This window comes from Arachis hypogaea, chromosome 17 (assembly GCF_003086295.3).
Source record: "Arachis hypogaea cultivar Tifrunner chromosome 17, arahy.Tifrunner.gnm2.J5K5, whole genome shotgun sequence".
NCBI lineage: Eukaryota > Viridiplantae > Streptophyta > Magnoliopsida > Fabales > Fabaceae > Arachis > Arachis hypogaea.
Window position 1 is genome coordinate 115490983 of NC_092052.1, and position 18030 is coordinate 115509012.

Below are 18030 nucleotides of genomic sequence, written 5' to 3' on the forward strand. Positions count from 1 at the left end.
TATCTAACATATTTTAAGGATATATGTTAAAATTATTTAATAAAAAAGTTGTTGCGAAAAAATGTGTAAAATTTAATTTCAATATAAATATTATGTATTTATTAAAATAAAATATTTAAAATTTTTTACTAATAATTATCTTAATTTTTGCCTAAAAACATATATTAGCTCAACCGATAAATATAAAAAGTATTTTACAGAACACATTTTGGATAAGATAAATAAATACAATAAAGACGCTGTATAAATTTGCATTAAATTGAACTCATTTATTTTTTCCAGTTTGTTTTATGAAGAAATCGCATATCAAACAAAATAAAAATTAACTGAAGCTCCTGCTTTCCATTTTGCATTTTTGACTTTTGACATGCGGGATCGATCGCGTTTCTGATATCTCCCCTCTCTTACTTCTTTTGGTGTCTGCAGGTTTGTTTTCAACTATTCCTCTGATTTCCTTTTCTTTCTTCGTCAATTTCGTTTCCTTGTGCCCTTTTGTTAGCCCTAATTCCCTCGTTCTGTGATTTTGATGAAACCAGATCTGCGGTATTGTTAATTTGAATGTGTTCACACTAATTCCTTTGTATTTTTCATGGATATTCATGTATCAATTATATTCTCAATTTAATTTTTTTGCAATTTACGGGTTCTTTCTTTTCCGTCCTTCAATGGAGCTTTTACATGGTCTCTCACTCTCTGTTGTTGAAATGTATTTTGCTGCTTTAAAACAATGGAATTAGGAATTATGAATCGGATATAAAATCTTTGAGCACTATTCCAAATAATAATTTACGGGTTCTTTCTTTTCCGTCCTTCAATTTAATTTTTTTGCAATTTACGGGTTCTTTCTTTTCCGTCCTTCAATGGAGCTTTTACATGGTCTCTCACTCTCTGTTGTTGAAATGTATTTTGCTGCTTTAAAACAATGGAATTAGGAATTATGAATCGGATATAAAATCTTTGAGCACTATTCCAAATAATAATATGTTTACAGTAGGAGAAATTCATACGTAATTAATATAGATTGTAGATAAATTTGCATAGGAATCTGAAGGTTTAGGGTTCTGCAGATGGCAAGTGGGTTTGGGGAATCAACGAGCAAGTCTCCCCCAAGCCCTTCGTACTCGAACAACAGCAATAACAACAATGATGCTGGCAATTTTGAATGCAACATATGCTTCGATTTAGCACAAGACCCAATTATCACTTTGTGTGGCCACCTCTTCTGCTGGCCATGTCTCTACAAGTGGCTTCACCTCCACTCGCAATCGCAAGAATGCCCCGTCTGCAAGGCCGCCATTGAGGAGGAGAAGCTGGTTCCATTGTATGGGAGAGGGAAGACATCAACTGACCCGAGATCAAAAACTATTCCGGGTCTTAATATCCCTCATCGTCCTACCGGTCAGAGACCTGAAACTGCAGCTCCTCCTCCCGAAGCAAACCATTTTCATCAACATGGATTTGGTCTAATGGGTGGCTTGGGAGGCTTTGCACCAATGGCGACTGCAAGATTTGGGAATTTCACCTTGTCTGCGGCATTTGGTGGTTTTATACCATCCTTGTTCAACTTTCAATTGCACGGATATCATAATGGGTCCATGTATGGTGGAGCAGCTGGTTATCCTTATGGATACTCTAATTCATTTCACGGTGTCCATGCTCATAGATATCCTCTGCATGCTGGTCAAGGGCAACAAGATTATTACCTGAAGAGGCTCCTTCTGTTTGTCGTCTTCTTTGTTGTCCTTGCTTTTATCTGGCAATAGATTTGATAGATTGCCACCAGAACCAAATTTATGCTCTCATAAATCTTCTGGTGCGTCCTTTTTTTCTTCTTCAGGGTTACTAAACAAATTTGTTCATATAGTACTGTCTGTTATTCTTGTAGTTATGTTCTTTATGATCGCTTTGTGAGACTTGACTTGCATGATAAGCCAACGCACATGTACACATAGATGTTGATTTGATTGTGATTATACCTGCTCTCGATATATAAGGTAGTAGAACTAGTGAAGTTATGCTTATTTTCATTGTCATTTTAATGTTCATATCCTTATATTATATCAGCAATTATCTGGTTATGAACTACTTTCTTTATTTACTAGCTTTACGGATTCAACGTTCCACTCATTGATTTTCACTATCTTGATTGTGGATTTGCGCACATTATATAATATCTATATTTAGATTTTATATTGTTCTTCTGTATTTGACTCCTTATATATATATATATATATATATATATATATATATATATATATATATATATATATATATATATATATAACATAAAAAAATAACTTGTGCTTAGTTTGATGAAAGCAAATTCAAGCCTTTTTGTAGTTCACTAGGATCAGATATGTTTATGATAAAACAAATCAACGAAGTAGCTTTTGGAGAATGACGCAGTGGACATGTTGCACTGTATTATGAATTCATGATTGTTATACCCCATCACATCTTGATCTCCACTTACTTTTCTGCTCATCTTATGGTCTGTTTTACATCATTGTTCATTTTCGTACCTCACTACCTTGTAATCTGTCATGTTTCTATAGCACGTCTGAAGGTTTCTGCATCTTCTACATACTTTTTGAGTTTTTTTCTCGCTTGTCACTCAGATGTCAATCATGTCATACGCGTTGTGCATATTGTAAATGTTTTAAAAAATAAAATAGTGAACTATTATTTCTATCCATGACAATTTAGGACGCTGACAAATTTACTCACAAATAAACAAAAATTATCATTTCTACACAGAAAAGATAGACTTTTGCTAACAAAACTATCCGAACTCTAAAAAATTATTTAAAATTTCTAAAATACCTTTTATTATAATCTAACTTCTCTTTTTTATTTCACATTACATCTCCCACCCAAATATTTTTTCACCACCACTCTCATCCACAACCACTACTATCACAGCCAATCATCACCATTTCCAAATCCTTCTCTTTACCACTACCATCGAACAAGGGAGGAAGAGTGAGAGAGAAAACTGAAACAAAGAGAGTGAGAGAAGTTATTTATCACTGCTGGAAAATTTATTTTGAAAAGGAGCATTCAGATTCAGAATTTCACATTCAAATTCAAATAACAATGTCTCAACCGAACCATATTGTTAGCAACAGAATTATAAATACATTCAAATCCCAACAATAGAAGTGAAACATTCAAATTCAACAATCATATATCTACAATTCAATAATAAGTCAATTATGGAGATGCAGAATTAGAGAATGAAGCAACAAAAATTAAAAATTAAAAATTAAAAATTAAAATAGACTATAACGACAACATATTGCTGAATCTTCGAACCTCTCAATCCCAACTTCAAAGCTCCGTGAGCAGTGCTTCAAAGTTGAAACGTTGGCGCGGGAGGCTGTTGTCGGAGGGGGGTGATGGCAGTGGTGTTAGAGAAGGTGGTGAGGGCAGTGGTGGTGATGACGGCAGTGATGGTGATAGTTGGGGATGAGAGCGGCAGTGAAGAAAGATTTGAGTGGTAGTGGGGTTTGGGATTGGAAAAGTGGTGGTGTGGAGTAAAAAGAGAAGTTAGAGTTACGTTATATTAGAGAGTATTTTGAAAAATTTAAATAATTTTTTAGGATGGATAGTTTTGTTAACAAAAGTCTATCTTTCACGGGTAGAAATAATAGTTTTATTTATTTGTGAGTAGATTTATCAGCATTCTAAACTTTCAAATAGATAAAAATGGTAATTTACTTAAAATAAAAAACAAATGATAAAAGGTGCAATACACGTTTTTTTGGTCATTAATACACGAGTTAAACAGGTGTAATGTATTGGGAACAACAACATAAATTGTAGCATGTGGGCCCTGACTGCGGAAAGGCCCAATTATATGCAATTCGTGCTTTTGTTTTTATGGGTAGCGTTAAAATTTTCTTCATGCATTGTATCCAACTCACTCCAAGCCCATATTCTTTAAGCATATGGCAAATTGCCAAAGGAGAAGTTAATTTTAGTATTCTGCAAAGCAAATGAGAAGTGAGAACAATGTTAAATAGTTGACTTTGCTGACTTACATGCAAATGATCAAAATATAAAGGTATTAGTCACTTTGATTTTTATTTCATTATTTCTCACGATTACTAAACCATTAACATTTTCCTTCGCAAATCGCAATATCGTGATAAGTGTTTAAGATCTTGTCTATATACAAAGAACAAACGACAAGTACAAGTTATAAGATTACTTGTATGATTCTTTAAGTAAATTTCCTTTCAGCCCTTAACTTAGATTTAACTATGTTTCAGTCATAGGCCATTCCTACTTTTATGTGAAATGGGTAGTTGGGTACCAAGAATATAGTAAAGAAAGACACAAACAAGTCAATTTCTAAATTATAGCTTTTAACCTGATCCTGAAAATTAAACTGGACTGACCGGTTTCAATCGGATTAACTAAAAACCGATCACTTGATCGATTTGGTTGATTCCAAAAATCGTATGACAAAATATTGATAATCAACCGAACTGGTAATTAATTGGCGAACCGTCGAAACTGGCCAGACTTTTAAAGATGTTCGGTTCAGTGGTTATAGCTCAAAATGGCATCGTTTAGCAACCAAAAAAAAAAATTTCCCAATAATAATACCCGTATGAAGGCACTTGACCCCTCTCTTTCTCTTTGACAATTCAAATTGGAGAACCCCAGTGCCAAACCTCCTTCGAACGTAGCTGCAGCAGCCACCAACCCTCTTCAATCATCGCCGAACTCTTCTCCTCTGAGGATAGACCGTGGGTGTTGCGTTGTGTGTGGAAGCTCTGTTCAGCGGTTCGGCTCTCTCTCTCTCTCTTTCTCTCTCTCTGTGTGTGTGTGTGTGTGTGTCTCTCTCTCTCTTTCTCTATATGTCTGTGTGTGTGTGTGTGTCTCTCTCTCTCTCTCTGTGTCTCTATGTGTGTGTGCGCGCGCGTGTGCGCATGTGCGTGTGCGTGTGCGTGTCTTCGCCGACAGTTCCCATTCTTCTGGCAGCGTCACTTCCCTTCCTCCCTCTGTGCCGGTAAGCACTATTGCTTGAAATTATTTTTGCTTGTTTTGTAATTTGTACTTTTGGTAATAATACTGAAATGCTAATTTTCAGATTTGTTAATACTTTTGTTAATAATACTAGGTTCTCATCGTTTGTGGCGGTTCTCATCGTTCCCTTTCTCATCGCCATCGCATGAAGGTCGAGCTTGTGGCATTGCCAAGCTCAACAGCCCTACTTCGAGCTCTCTCTTGCTATCTCCGTCATCATCACCACCCTTCCTTCCTCGCGCTAGTAAGCTCTCTATCTTCAATTTATTTTTGCTTGTTTGATTCTATGTTGCTGAGTTAGGTTTAATTGTGAGTTGCTGGTTTTAATTTTGAGTTGCTGAGTTATAGATGATGATTTTATTGATGTTTTTTTATTCTGAGTTGCTGATTTTCTGAAATGTTACTGATTTTGAAAATTGAATGATGTTGTTGTTGCTGATTTTCTAATGGTTAAAATTTTTTTAGTTGTATGTTAAACATTATGTTTGTCATTTACGTGCGATTTAATCTGCTTTAGTTATAAACTTTGATATTTTGAAGTTGCTTACAAATTTTTATTGATAAATTATAGATAATTTATTAGGTAAAATTGTGTAATTTTGAATTTTATTAGGTTAGAAATTATTGAATTTAAATATTTAAAATTATATGTTGAATTTTTTATAATTTTATTTAATATTTAATTAAATTGATTGAACTCCGGTCGAACCATTCAACAAGTGAAGCAATTATCTTATCAGTTAATTGACTGGTCCAGTTCTCACAACCTTGATTTTTAACAATCATGCTTTAGTCAAAGTATATATCAATATACTAATTTAATCATGTGCTAAAGCTCATTGTCTACTCGGAGGTCCCTTAGAATCCAAGTTATAATCTAATTTAGGGTAATCCCTAACCTTTTTGAAATTTTTCAAAACTACTCTTAACGTTTATTTCAATTTAATTTTGTTCTTAATGTTTGAAATAAATTTCAATTTTATCCTTACTGTTAAATTATAAACAGACAAGTATTAGTCAACATTTTTATTCCAATTTTACCCTTAAATCCTTTTTACTATCATCCACTCAATTCTCTCCTCAGACTATCAAACTCAAAAATCATTCTTTTACTTTCCTCTACATATCTTCTCCATCATATCTCTGCTGCCCCTCCTCCTTCCTCTTCCTTTCTGCTCTCGTTTTCGAGCATCATCGCTGCTCCTCCTCCTCCCTCTTCTTCTCCACCCCTATGACTGGATCTCCACCTTATGTCACCTCCTGAATCTGTCTCGCATTGTCACCTCCGGCAGCAATCCCAGCAAGCAGAGGTGTAGCTGAGCAGGAACAAAAAACGGCGGTGGACGGTGCAGATGCAGAACAGCAAACTGCTTTAGTAGGAGCGGACGCCGTCGGCAGCAACTCTGTGGGTGGCACAGGGCGTCGCATGGCAAGGCGGAAAGCAGCAATGGTAGCCTCAAACAGCACTTGTAGCGGCACAACATTGTTCTCCGGCAACAGCAGCGCTCGATGTATTATCGTGACTAGAGGCACAACAGCGCGGACTCCCATCATTTTTGTCACTCCCGCTGAGCTATCTCTCTCTAGCTCTGCGGGTGTTCCCACTTTGCATCCTTCACTTCTTCCTCGTTTTTGTCCATGATGACATCTATGGCTTGCCATATCTTTCTATTTCTCTCAAGGTGTGTGTGGTTCAAGTATTATTTTATTACTTAGATTTCATTCTCATGGGAATCAAATATACCCAGGGAGAAGGTGGAAATTAAAATTATGGTATTTTGGTTCTCTGGAATCAAACTTGCTTGGGAATAGCTTTTTAAACTTTGAAACAAACATGGGAATATGATATTTCCATCTTAAAATTCTTAGAAATTATTTATAATTCCCCCAACCACACAAACCCTCAATGCTTTGCGTTACCTGCTTTTACTGATTGGAAATTCCAGCTTCAATTGGCGTAATTTGTGTCTGAAATTTGAACTTTTGGCAATTTGGGTCATGTAAAAACTTGCAAATTATGCATATGAAGTTCAAATTTGGTTCTTTTGAAGTTTTAATTTTTTGATAAATTTGTAGGGAATGAGTGAAGAAAGGTTATGGAAGCTTACAAGATATTGGCATGGATGTTATGGGAGTGGTTGCAATGGAGGTGAAAGGTGTTGGGCTATTGGCAGTGGTTAGAGGTGGTAGGATTCAAAGTTAAGAGGCATGGGTTTGTGGTTAGAATTAGGGTTGAAATTGAAAATGAAAAAAAAATAATTAACAGTAAAGTTGGAATAAAAATGTTGACTAACGGTTGACTATCAAAATTTAACGATAAAGGTAAAATTGAAAGTTAATTCAAACGTTAAGTACAAAATTAAATCAAATTAAACGTTAGGGATATTCTTTAAATATTTTAAAAACATTAGGGACAAAAATATATATTTTACACTCTAATATAATTCAAAATTTTTCTTTTAAAATAAAAATAGCGTTAATCGCTAAGGGTGTACGCGGATTGGATCGGATCAGATCGGATATGGCCGAAAATTCGATCAGTTCAGAATAATCCCCATCGGATATGATATCCGCATTTTTTAGTGTCGGATCCGATCCGATCTGCACATTTGCGGATCGGATCGGATATCGGGTATACCCTCAATTTTCTTTCACACTTTTAAACCTATTTATTCCTGTAATATTTTTAATAAATCTTTTCCTAAATAACAAAAATAAAATAATACAATATATGAATAATAACTACTAACTAAAACATACAAACAAGTAAATATAATATATATATATATATATATTTTAATTATTATTGTGCGGATCTGCAGATCTGCGGATCGGATACGCGGATGCAGAGCACATATCCACGATCCGATCCTTAAAGGGTGCGGATCGGATCCTATTCAATCCGATCAATCTGCGAATCAGATCATATCTACAATTTTTGAATCGGATGTGGATATTTACCGCGGATCTGCGGATACGATCTGATCCATGAACACCCTATTAATCACTCCACACTAGTACCACACGCACACGTATGTAAACTTTTACTCATTTACTACCACTTCAAGTCATATGGTAATAGTAAGAAATGGTAGTGAGACAAAACAATTTGTTCACACAGTTTAAATTTGCTTTATATAGTATTTATTTATCACAGTTTATTAAATAAAGTCAAAAATAATAAATTTTGGCAGTTTTTAGTTAATATTTTTTCAATAATACTCTACAACTAAGTTTATTACTCAACTAAGTTGATATAACCTAATTTACATCCATGCGCCACTATCTCTAACTATCTTTTGACTAAACGCGCCATTATATATAACTTCTTTTTTAAGTAAACGGTTTCTTTCTCTGTAGATTTCTTTTTTTTCAAATTGCTCTGCGTTCTCTCTGTTCTCTCTATTTTCTATTTTTTATCTGATTTGAAATTTGAAAATACAGAGAAAATAAAAGCAGGATACAAGAAGCAGGGCTACTTGTGAGTATTTTGTAGATGTTGTTTCATTTTATACCATGTACAATACAAACATGTAATTTGTTGTTTATGGTTTATGTTCTTTTTTAAACAAGTTTCAGTTCATATTAGATTCTTTTTTCAGTGCAATCTTGATTTTGTTTATGTGTTTTTAACTTCAGGTATAATTTGGTTTTTGGTTCTTTTATTGATGTGAATCACCATGATCATTCTACACTTATTGGATGTTCTTTGATGAAAAATAAGAATATTCAATCATTCAAATGGTTATTTGAATGTTGGCTTCATTGCATGGGAGAAAATACTCCAAAAGGCATTCTTACCGGTCAATATGAATTGATGCAAAGGGCTATTGAGACTTGTATGCCCACAACAATCTATATGTGGTGTATTTAGCATATTATGAAGAAGATTCTACAGAAATTAAATAGCTACAAGAGACATGAAGAAATTAAACAAGAGATGAGTCATGTTGTTTGAAACTCTTTTACAAAAGATGTATTTGATGGAAATTGGAATGATTTTCTTATGAAGTATGGTATTAGAGACAATAAGTGACTTTCAGGTAAGGTAACTTTATTATAATTAATTGATGTTATTTTTAGTGTTTGGATATTTATGTGTTTTGCTTCAGTAATAAAGGTGCGAACCTATATACGTTTCGGTGCATTTGGTTTCTAATTTATGTATTTTATCATTTTTAGAGCCTTTTGAAGATCACCATTTGTGGATTCTAGTTTATCTTGATCACCACTTTTGGATTGGAATGAGAAGCACACAAAGGAGCGAGAGCATGCATGCTTTTTTAAATAAGTTTATTATAGACAATAGCTCATTGATCTAATATATAAAAATAATATGATAATTGCCTAGGAAGTAGAGAGAAAAAAGAGAGAGAATCTAATGTTGCAGATTTTCATACTGTTATACCTTGTGCAACAAAATTATCAATAGAAGTTCAATTTCAGCATGTGTATACTCATGAGAAATTCAGGGAAGTTTAAGCACAATTTAGAGGAAAGATGAATTGCATCACAAGATCAACAGAGTCCGCTCTAGATTTTACGACATATGAAGTTGTAAAACATGTTTCAAACTCAACATTCAATAAGTTTGTGGTTACATATGACGCGATATCATGCGAAGAAAAATGTCAGTGCTTATTATTTGAGTCAAGAGGGATATTGTGCCGTCATTCTTTGAGTGCGTTAAGCTTTGAACGAGTAGATAAAGTGGCACCAAGATATATATTGGAACGATGGAGTAAAAATGTAAAGAGGAGGCGCACACATATCAAGAGCAGCCACGATGAGCCTTTATTAGAGTCAAGAAGTAAGACATTTGATGATTGGAGTTTTCGGTCACACAATATTTGTGAATTTGTATCAGAATCTGAGAAGTTGACTACGATTCTGCACCGTGCTTATGATAATGTGATGACTGAGATATAAGAATATAAAGGCAAAAGTAAAGAAAAATATTTGTTATCGCATGAAGATGCATTTTGGGATGATATTAACGACCTTCAAAATCTGTCACGTGTGAGAACAATAGGACATGCCAAAAATAGATTGAAATCAAATACTGGAAAACAAATTGCAAATGCATCAAAGAAAAAGAAAAAGAAAGTTCTAAGTGAGGTAAAATTGATGTGCTTTAATTAGGTGAAAAATTGTCTCTTGTGCATGTGAATAGTTGTGCTAATATATGATTTACCTTTTGCAGTTAAACCTTTTAGTTGGTGGATTTGTGATTCAGTCAAATTCAAGCCTTTATTATGGACAAATTATAAATTATCAGTTCAGTGATTTAAGGAAATAAGAATCTTGGTGTTTAATTGAATAATTTTTTGTGCATTTCATGTGACTTTCAGTGCAATTCATGTAATATTTTATTTTGAAATAAAAATAAGGTTTACTTTTCTAGATTGTGTGGTGTTACATTTATCATGTCACTGTTGGTTTTCAAATTACTTTCTTCCATTGTTTCATGGTAATAGTTTCAGGTGTCAATGTGACAAATTTTGGTGCAGCTTTTATTTTTTTAATATATTAAATCTAGTAACTGTGAACCTAGATTTATTTAAATTAACATGATCCCAACATAGTACAGACAGGTTCATACAAGTTTAATATGACAAAGAAATTCATCAAAAGCTTTTGAATAAATATTTACACCTGTTTGTAACTAAACAATTCACAAAAAATTCAATACTTGAAAAATTCTAAACAGTTTACAATGTTCAACCTATTGACTCTCTATATCTCTTGATGAAAACCTACAAAAAGGATTTAATATTGCAGAGGATGGCTTGAAGACTCTAATAATTTCAGATTCCGTAATGGCTTTATCTCTCAACTGATTTATTTCATCAAAGAGAACAAATGAAGCATATTCGTGTCTGAAGCCATCAACTTGTTCCTACAATTGAAAGAAATTTGTTAATATATGCTAATTTAGAAGTAGAGAATGATCAATGTTTAATGATACTTACTTGTTTCCAATTCTTCCATGAATATTTTCCTTTTTTGATCTTTTTCGGTTCTATCATCTCTAGCCATTTCAAGACGTATATTCTACAAACCTAACTAAGAAACATAATAAAATATGTTTAATAGGATAAAAACTGAATAGCAGAGTAAAATTATTAAATAACTCTACAAGAGCAAAGAATAATAAGAAGATTCATACCTTGTTTGCTGAGCACTAATGGAAATATATGGTGCTTCCACTACTACATACTTGACTTTTACTAAAATTTAAAAAATATTACCAAATCATATTAAAATGTTACTTATGTATATTAGTAACATTTTAACAAATGTTAAATATACCCTATGTTACTAAAGAGTTTTACTAATTTAGTAAAAATGTTACAATAGATATTTTTTGTAACACTTAAAAAAATGTTACCATAGATAATTTTTGTGACACTTAGAAAAATGTTACAATAGATATTTTTTGTAACACTTAGAAAAATGTTACAATAGATATTTTTTGTAACACTTAAAAAATGTTACACTAAATATTTTATGTAACACTTAAAAATGTCACAATAAGTCTTTCTATAACACTTTAAAAAATATTACAATAGATATTCTATAGAAATACTCTAATAAATGTTACAAAAGATTTTCTTTGCTAACAACAAAAAATATTACAATAGATCTTTAGTAACATTTTAAATGCACAAAATATTGAATTAAAATCTTTTTCTTCAATTACATGTTCTACACCCACTTTACAAATTAAATTCAAGATATTTAAACATTAAAATTGGTCTAATAAGTCAATTTTCTTATTTCTTCAATATGCTTATATGATTAAATACACAATATACTACACATAACACATTCTAAAGCCTAGCTGCCTAAGCACTCAATTAATATAACTCATATCAGAAAAGTAAGCCATTACATAGAAAAAGTTTCGGTAGTTCATTGTTACTGCTCTATAGACAAACTCAAGACAATGCTTCAACCACCCCGAGAATTTGGACCTCAGCTTCCACCAAGCAACTATCCTTCACCAGAAAATCCTGGTATTGACTGGTGAAGTAACTGAGTGGAATCAATCTTGATCCACCACGTTCATGGTTTGAGGAACTAAACCAGTAATTAGCTACAAGTAGAGAAAAGGAGAACTTAGGTTATTGGATTGAATTAAATGTTTTTGTATGTCAAATATTAATTAAACTATCAATTTGTGTCCCTGGCATCAGGGAAATTTCATACAATTTTAAAGATGAACTAAACTCTACCTTTTCCAAAGTGATGCTTGGCTTGCTTTTGGTCAAGTATACGTAATATTATCTGTGCATATATTTTTGAAACGGGAGAAAGTGTTGATGGGTTAGATAAGGCTAAATATAAAGAAAAATGACTGCCAAATCCAGGGCCGTTTCCTTTGGGATATAGTTTTATCTTCCTGCAAGAAAAACCATTATGACCAATGTAAGTAAATTGCAAAGCAAAATTTCAGATACACTTTGGAAGCATATATTAGCAATAAAGCAAGGTGATTGTTGTACTACTCAGTTTCCAGCATTGAATGTTTTAGAGTCATAGCATTCTAAGTCCAATTTTGAAAAGTTGTTAATCTCCCAAACATGCTTGTAGGTCAACATCATAAATAAAAGAAATTCAGCAACATAATCTTCATATCCATAAATATTTATTTTGGAATCACCATCCAATAAAAGTTTGACAACTTCACAAAGTACTTTCTTTTCAAAAGATTATTTTGTGCCAGGAGATTTACACTCAGTACACAGAGCCAATAAAAAGGGAAATTTTCACATGCAAACCAACCAGAATATAGAAAATTGATATCGATGTGATAGATAATAATTAATAACCTGAAATTCATGGAATTGACCCCTTAAAGTGCAAAATGAGGCTGGATTTTCCGGCACCCATATCCCCCAGCAGAACCTGAAAGAAAAAAACTGTTACAAGATTCTCACAATTCAACAAAATAATTATTAATAAAGGGGATTGAGAGTATGAAATTACCTAGAAGGAAGAAAATCATATGATTGATATATCTTTATGACTAAAATCAAGATTATCTTGAGACTCTTCTCCCATTGGTTGATTATCTAAGATGCATGTATCAATTGTTGTTCCAGGTATATCATCCCTAATCCAATTAACATCATCTTCAACACTTGTAGATTGATAAAGCATAAAACTTGTTATTTGAGGACCATCCTTGAACTTTTTCATGTCATCATTATCTAAGTCACTGTATATATGAAACAAATCCCTTGGAATGGTGTTGGTAACAACATGCCAAGTATCACTTGGATCTTCTGTGTAATAAACTTGTCTCACTTGAGTTGCAAACACGAATGGATCATTTTCATAAATTGGCTTTCTAAAATTTATAAGTATTAACCCAAAGTTGTATTTTTTTACTTTGAAATCAATCGCACTTAAATAGCACATATTTAGAATTCCCATGATAATCTAACTCAAGTATAGCTTTTAAAACTCCATAATAAGTGACATTTTTCACTTCTGGATCCTTGTCTTTCTCATTTCTAAACTTGACAGTGGATGAAATAACCATAACTCCAATATTTTGTGTTTTTCTCTCACAATCTTCAGTTATAAACTTATAACCATTTATCATATAAGCAGAAAATCTTCTTGCAGCAACATTTGGCCCTCTAGACAACCACTTCAACTCTTTACTAACAAATGAATTCCTAGCAAAATCTTCAAACCATTCAGTAAAGGTAAGACAATGGTCTTTTGTCTTATCCCATTTATCTCCAAGGCTAGTATGAGCATCACTAAAAACAATCTCCTCGTGTTGTCTACATAAATGTGAAAAGTATCAAATTTAAGTATGATAATATTAAAAAATAAAGAGGCATATATGATTAATTACTTGATATATGGAGCGATGATAATACAATTGAACAATACATAACGATGAGATTGCTCCCACATAAGAGGATCCAGACTTATCATCACCCCATTTCGTATTGGACCGTCAAGATTCTTTGTTGGATTATTGAATTTTGTTTGGACATCGTCATTCAAGTATCTTGAACAAAATGTCAAACATTCGTCTGCTAAATACCCTTCTGCAATAGATCCCTCAGGACAACTTTTATTACAGACGTAATTCTTCAATTTGAGTAAGAACCTATAGATATTAGTAATAAAGTTTTAGAAGGATAAATATCACCAAATAAAGAGTATAGGAATTGATATCGGTTTCAAAATAAATCACCTCTCAATTGGGTACATCCAACGGTATTGGACAGGTCTACCAAGTCTTGCTTCATATGCTAGATGCATAGACAAATGGATCATTAGCACAAAGAATGATGGTGGAAATATTCTTTATAATTCACAAAGAATTTGTGCAATTTCGATATCTAATTGTTCAAAAACATCAATTCTGATAACTTTAGAGCATAAAGTCTTGAAGTATGAACTAAACTTGAGTAGAACTCTCACAACTTCTTTTGGTAAGGCTCTTCGAATTACTATTTTAAGCAAGTCTTGCATCAAAATATGGTAGTCGTGACTCTTAAGACCAAAAAGTTTGTGGTGTTCCAGTTGAACACACCTAGAAATATTGGAGCCATACCCTTTAGGAAGCTTCACATTTTTCAAAACACAACAAAAGACACTTTTTTCCTTTGAAGACATTGTGAAACGTGTTGGTGGCAAAAATATCTTATTTAGTCCTATATTTTTTGGATGAAGTTCATGTCGTATCTCCATATCTACCAAGTCAAGCCTTGCTTTGAGATGATCTTTTGATTTTCCTTCTAAATTCAATAATGTTCCAACAATATTTTCACAAATATTCTTTTCAATGTGCATTACATCCAAGTTGTGACGAAGCAAATTAGTACTCCAATATGGTAACTCAAAAAATATGCTTTTCTTAGTCCAGAGATCATCATCATTTCTTCTCCTCTTTATAGTCTTCCCAAACGAATTCTCCCTATTGCCTAATTTTTCTAATATATCAGGCCCTAATAGTGGCACAGGAACTGTTCTTAGCTCTGTCATACCGTCAAAACTCTTCTTGTCCTTTCGCCACTGATGCTTTGATGCTAAAAATTCTCGATGTCCCATGTAACACATTTTTTTACTATGTTTCAAGAATCTAGAGCATGTGTCATAATTACAAATAGGACATGCCAATTTTCTACTTGTATGCCAACCAGATAACATAGAGTAACTAGGCAAATCGCTTATAGTCCAAAGTAAGGCAGCATGTACACGAAATAACTTCCCACTAGAAGCATCATATGTCTCAAAGTCATTCTCCCATAACTCCTTTAACTCATCGATTAAAGGTTGTAAATATATGTCAATATTTCTATTAGGAGAAGAAGGACTGGGAATAAGCAAAGACAACATCATAGAATGTTGTTTCATGCAATCCCATGGAAGCAAGTTATATATCGTCAGAACCATTGGCCAAATACTGTATCTAATACTCATTGTTTTATATGAGTTAAAACCATCACTTGCTAAACCCATCCTCACATTTCGAGGCTCCAATGCAAAATATGAATGTAACGAATCAAAAGTTTTTCAAGCTGGTGAGTCTGCCGAATGCCTTAGTTTTCCATCATTTTTACGACCTTTATTGTGCCACGTCATCAAATCGGCGGTTTTCGAAAATATATATAGTTTCTTGATCCTCGGTTTCAAAGGGAAATACCTCAAAATCTTTGCGGAATTGGTCGAGAAGTTACCTTGCAAGAAAATTTTCTTTTAGCACTTTGGACCTTTTTCATTTTATACTTAGAAACACCACACTTTGGACAAGTAGTGTATTCCTTAAACTTCTTCCAGTATAAGATATAGTCATTTGGACAAGTGTCAATTTTTTCATAATTGAAATCTAAGTCCTTGATGATGTACTTGCATTCTTCATATGTTGATGGTAGACACAAGCCTTTAGGAAGTAATTCATTGAGTAATTGTAGTAACATATTAAATGATACGTTGCTCCAACCATGAAGGTTCTTTATGTGGAGCAAACAAATAATAGTTGATAACTTTTTAAAATCTTTATAGCTCGGATATAATTCTTGATGAGCATCACGGATCAACTTGTAAAACTTCTTAGTTTCTTCATCAGGCTCTTCTTCATTTTCATCCTCATCCAATGCGTAATCAAATTGACTCGTTTCAAATTTCCTCGACATCATGAAGGTCTCTTCCAACAATTTATCCAAGTTATCTTGTATTTCAGATCCATCCTTCTCAGCATATTTTGAAGATCTACATTCTCCGTGAAATATCCACTTATTGTATCCCTTATCAAACCCGTCACAAACTAAATGCTCGTAAACATCCTCTCAATTTTTCCAAGAACAATTATTGCAATTCTTACAAGGGCATAGAATCTAAGTTCCTTCAACTACATTATGAAATGTAAAATCAAGAAACTCATCTAACCCATCTAAGTACTTCTTAGAAGTTCACAGTGTGAGCATCCAACTCTTATCCATGACTAACTAATATTATAAAATTTAAAATGTCTGCAAAATGAGAAGAAAAAAAACTAAAATAAGGAGCATTTTACTAAACTATTGTTGCAGAACAAGGCATTATAATTTGCATAACACTATAACAATTATAGAAGGTATGTAAGATAAACTCTCAAGACTAAATATAGGAGAAGTATCTCTCCAAACTTTCTACCAAACAATTAGAAAAAGAGATCAAAGAATTCTTGACAATAATGCATAAAATCAAGTACAACATATAATCTAACACATGCATTCACTTATTAAGATATAGATAAGAAAATCCTACTTGTTTTGAAGCTCAAACAATTGCTGAAATAGGGATTGACGATAGCGGCAACAAGCAAAATTTGGAGAGCAGTCCAACAAAATGTGGTTGTGGTTGAGAATCAACTATTATTGCTAGGTACATTAGATTTTTCTGTAGCCTTGCTTGGTTCCTGAATTATTATAAACCAGAATCATAGGATTGATAAAGATTCTTAATCATGTAGAATACCTAGAGACTAGAAAGTGAGAGAAAGCATTCAAGAAAAACCTAAACAGAATCCAGAACTAATTAACCAATATTGTAGTAAATAAGAGCTTTTAGCTTCAGTTCCTCCTCATTTTTTTAATTATTTTGAATTTACACAATTAGCAGACTCTCAATTTAGAAAAACCATGATACCCTTGTTTTGAACCAAATGAATTACAACAACCACTTAATTTGATAAAAAAAAATAAAATGAGCACACTACTATTTAGAAATTAAAAATTAACCAAAGAAGATACATCTGCTGTATATTTAAAAGGAGCCCACACACCCATTAAAAAAAACTGCAAACGATAAATAAAAATAAATGAGAATATATAAGTTGCTTGTTGCATGTACACAATTCATATTCTACAAATCATCTATGCATTCATTCAGATAAAATCACAGGAAAGGAAAATTTATATGAACACATCAATCTATAAACCTAGGCATCAGAAAATAAAGACTATAAATGTAAAATATGTTCGGATTTCAGGCCATACCCACTTCGAGTTCTAGTAGTGCACTGCTGGGCCATATATTTGATCCACAATATGATGGATACCTACAGAAAACACAAATCTAAGGAAATGTGTATGATCATAGGATACAGAATTGCCAATGCTTCTATTTTTAACTTGGCATCTATGAGTGTAGCTATAGATAGGCATCAACCTAAACTGAATTACAAGTTATAAGGAAAAAAGAGCTTATTGACTGAGGTATAAATTATCTAAAAGTGAGAATGTCGTATATCTAAACAATGAACTATTCCCTTATATCCCATGAACAAAAGTTACATATGAATCATTATCCATGAACAAAAGAGATATCTAATGAACAAAAGTTACATATGAACAAAAGAGATATTAATTAGAAAAATAAAATTAAATTTATTTTAAATATTTAAAATAAAACTAAGTCAAATTAAATATTTAAAAGTTACATATGAATCATCATCCATGAATAAAAGAGATATCTAAT

At 32.8% G+C, this 18030-nt stretch overlaps 2 protein-coding genes and 1 long non-coding RNA gene across 5 annotated transcripts; 1 reads left to right on the top strand and 2 right to left on the bottom strand.

The window, feature by feature from the left end:
• Window positions 1-210: 210 nt before the first annotated feature.
• LOC112765340 (uncharacterized) lies at window positions 211-2021 on the top strand. Of its 3 annotated transcripts, none has more exons than XM_072223353.1 (2): window positions 211-426; window positions 1028-2021. In XM_072223353.1, exon 2 carries the CDS (start codon window positions 1068-1070, stop codon window positions 1761-1763), a length of 696 nt encoding a protein of 231 aa, XP_072079454.1. In that variant the 5' UTR covers window positions 211-426; window positions 1028-1067; the 3' UTR covers window positions 1764-2021. The 3 variants fall into 3 exon arrangements, with proteins under 3 accessions (XP_072079454.1, XP_025667030.1, XP_025667031.1); XM_025811245.3 differs by having other exon boundaries at window positions 242-426; window positions 1068-2021; XM_025811246.3 differs by having other exon boundaries at window positions 252-426; window positions 1042-2021.
• Window positions 2022-2720: 699 nt separating this feature from the next.
• Window positions 2721-3533, bottom strand: LOC140180848 (uncharacterized). The gene is made up of 2 exons (XR_011874870.1): window positions 3316-3533; window positions 2721-2995 (listed from the first exon to the last, which is right to left on the bottom strand). It is a non-coding gene; the product is annotated as an uncharacterized lncRNA (long non-coding RNA).
• A 7229-nt stretch (window positions 3534-10762) lies between these two features.
• LOC112763706 (uncharacterized) lies at window positions 10763-16205 on the bottom strand. Its single transcript, XM_025809308.2, has 8 exons — window positions 15750-16205; window positions 14385-15546; window positions 14261-14318; window positions 13913-14173; window positions 13491-13838; window positions 13094-13393; window positions 12873-12948; window positions 10763-10936 (listed from the first exon to the last, which is right to left on the bottom strand). Exons 1-8 carry the CDS (start codon window positions 16203-16205, stop codon window positions 10763-10765), a joined length of 2835 nt encoding a protein of 944 aa, XP_025665093.2.
• Window positions 16206-18030: the final 1825 nt, after the last annotated feature.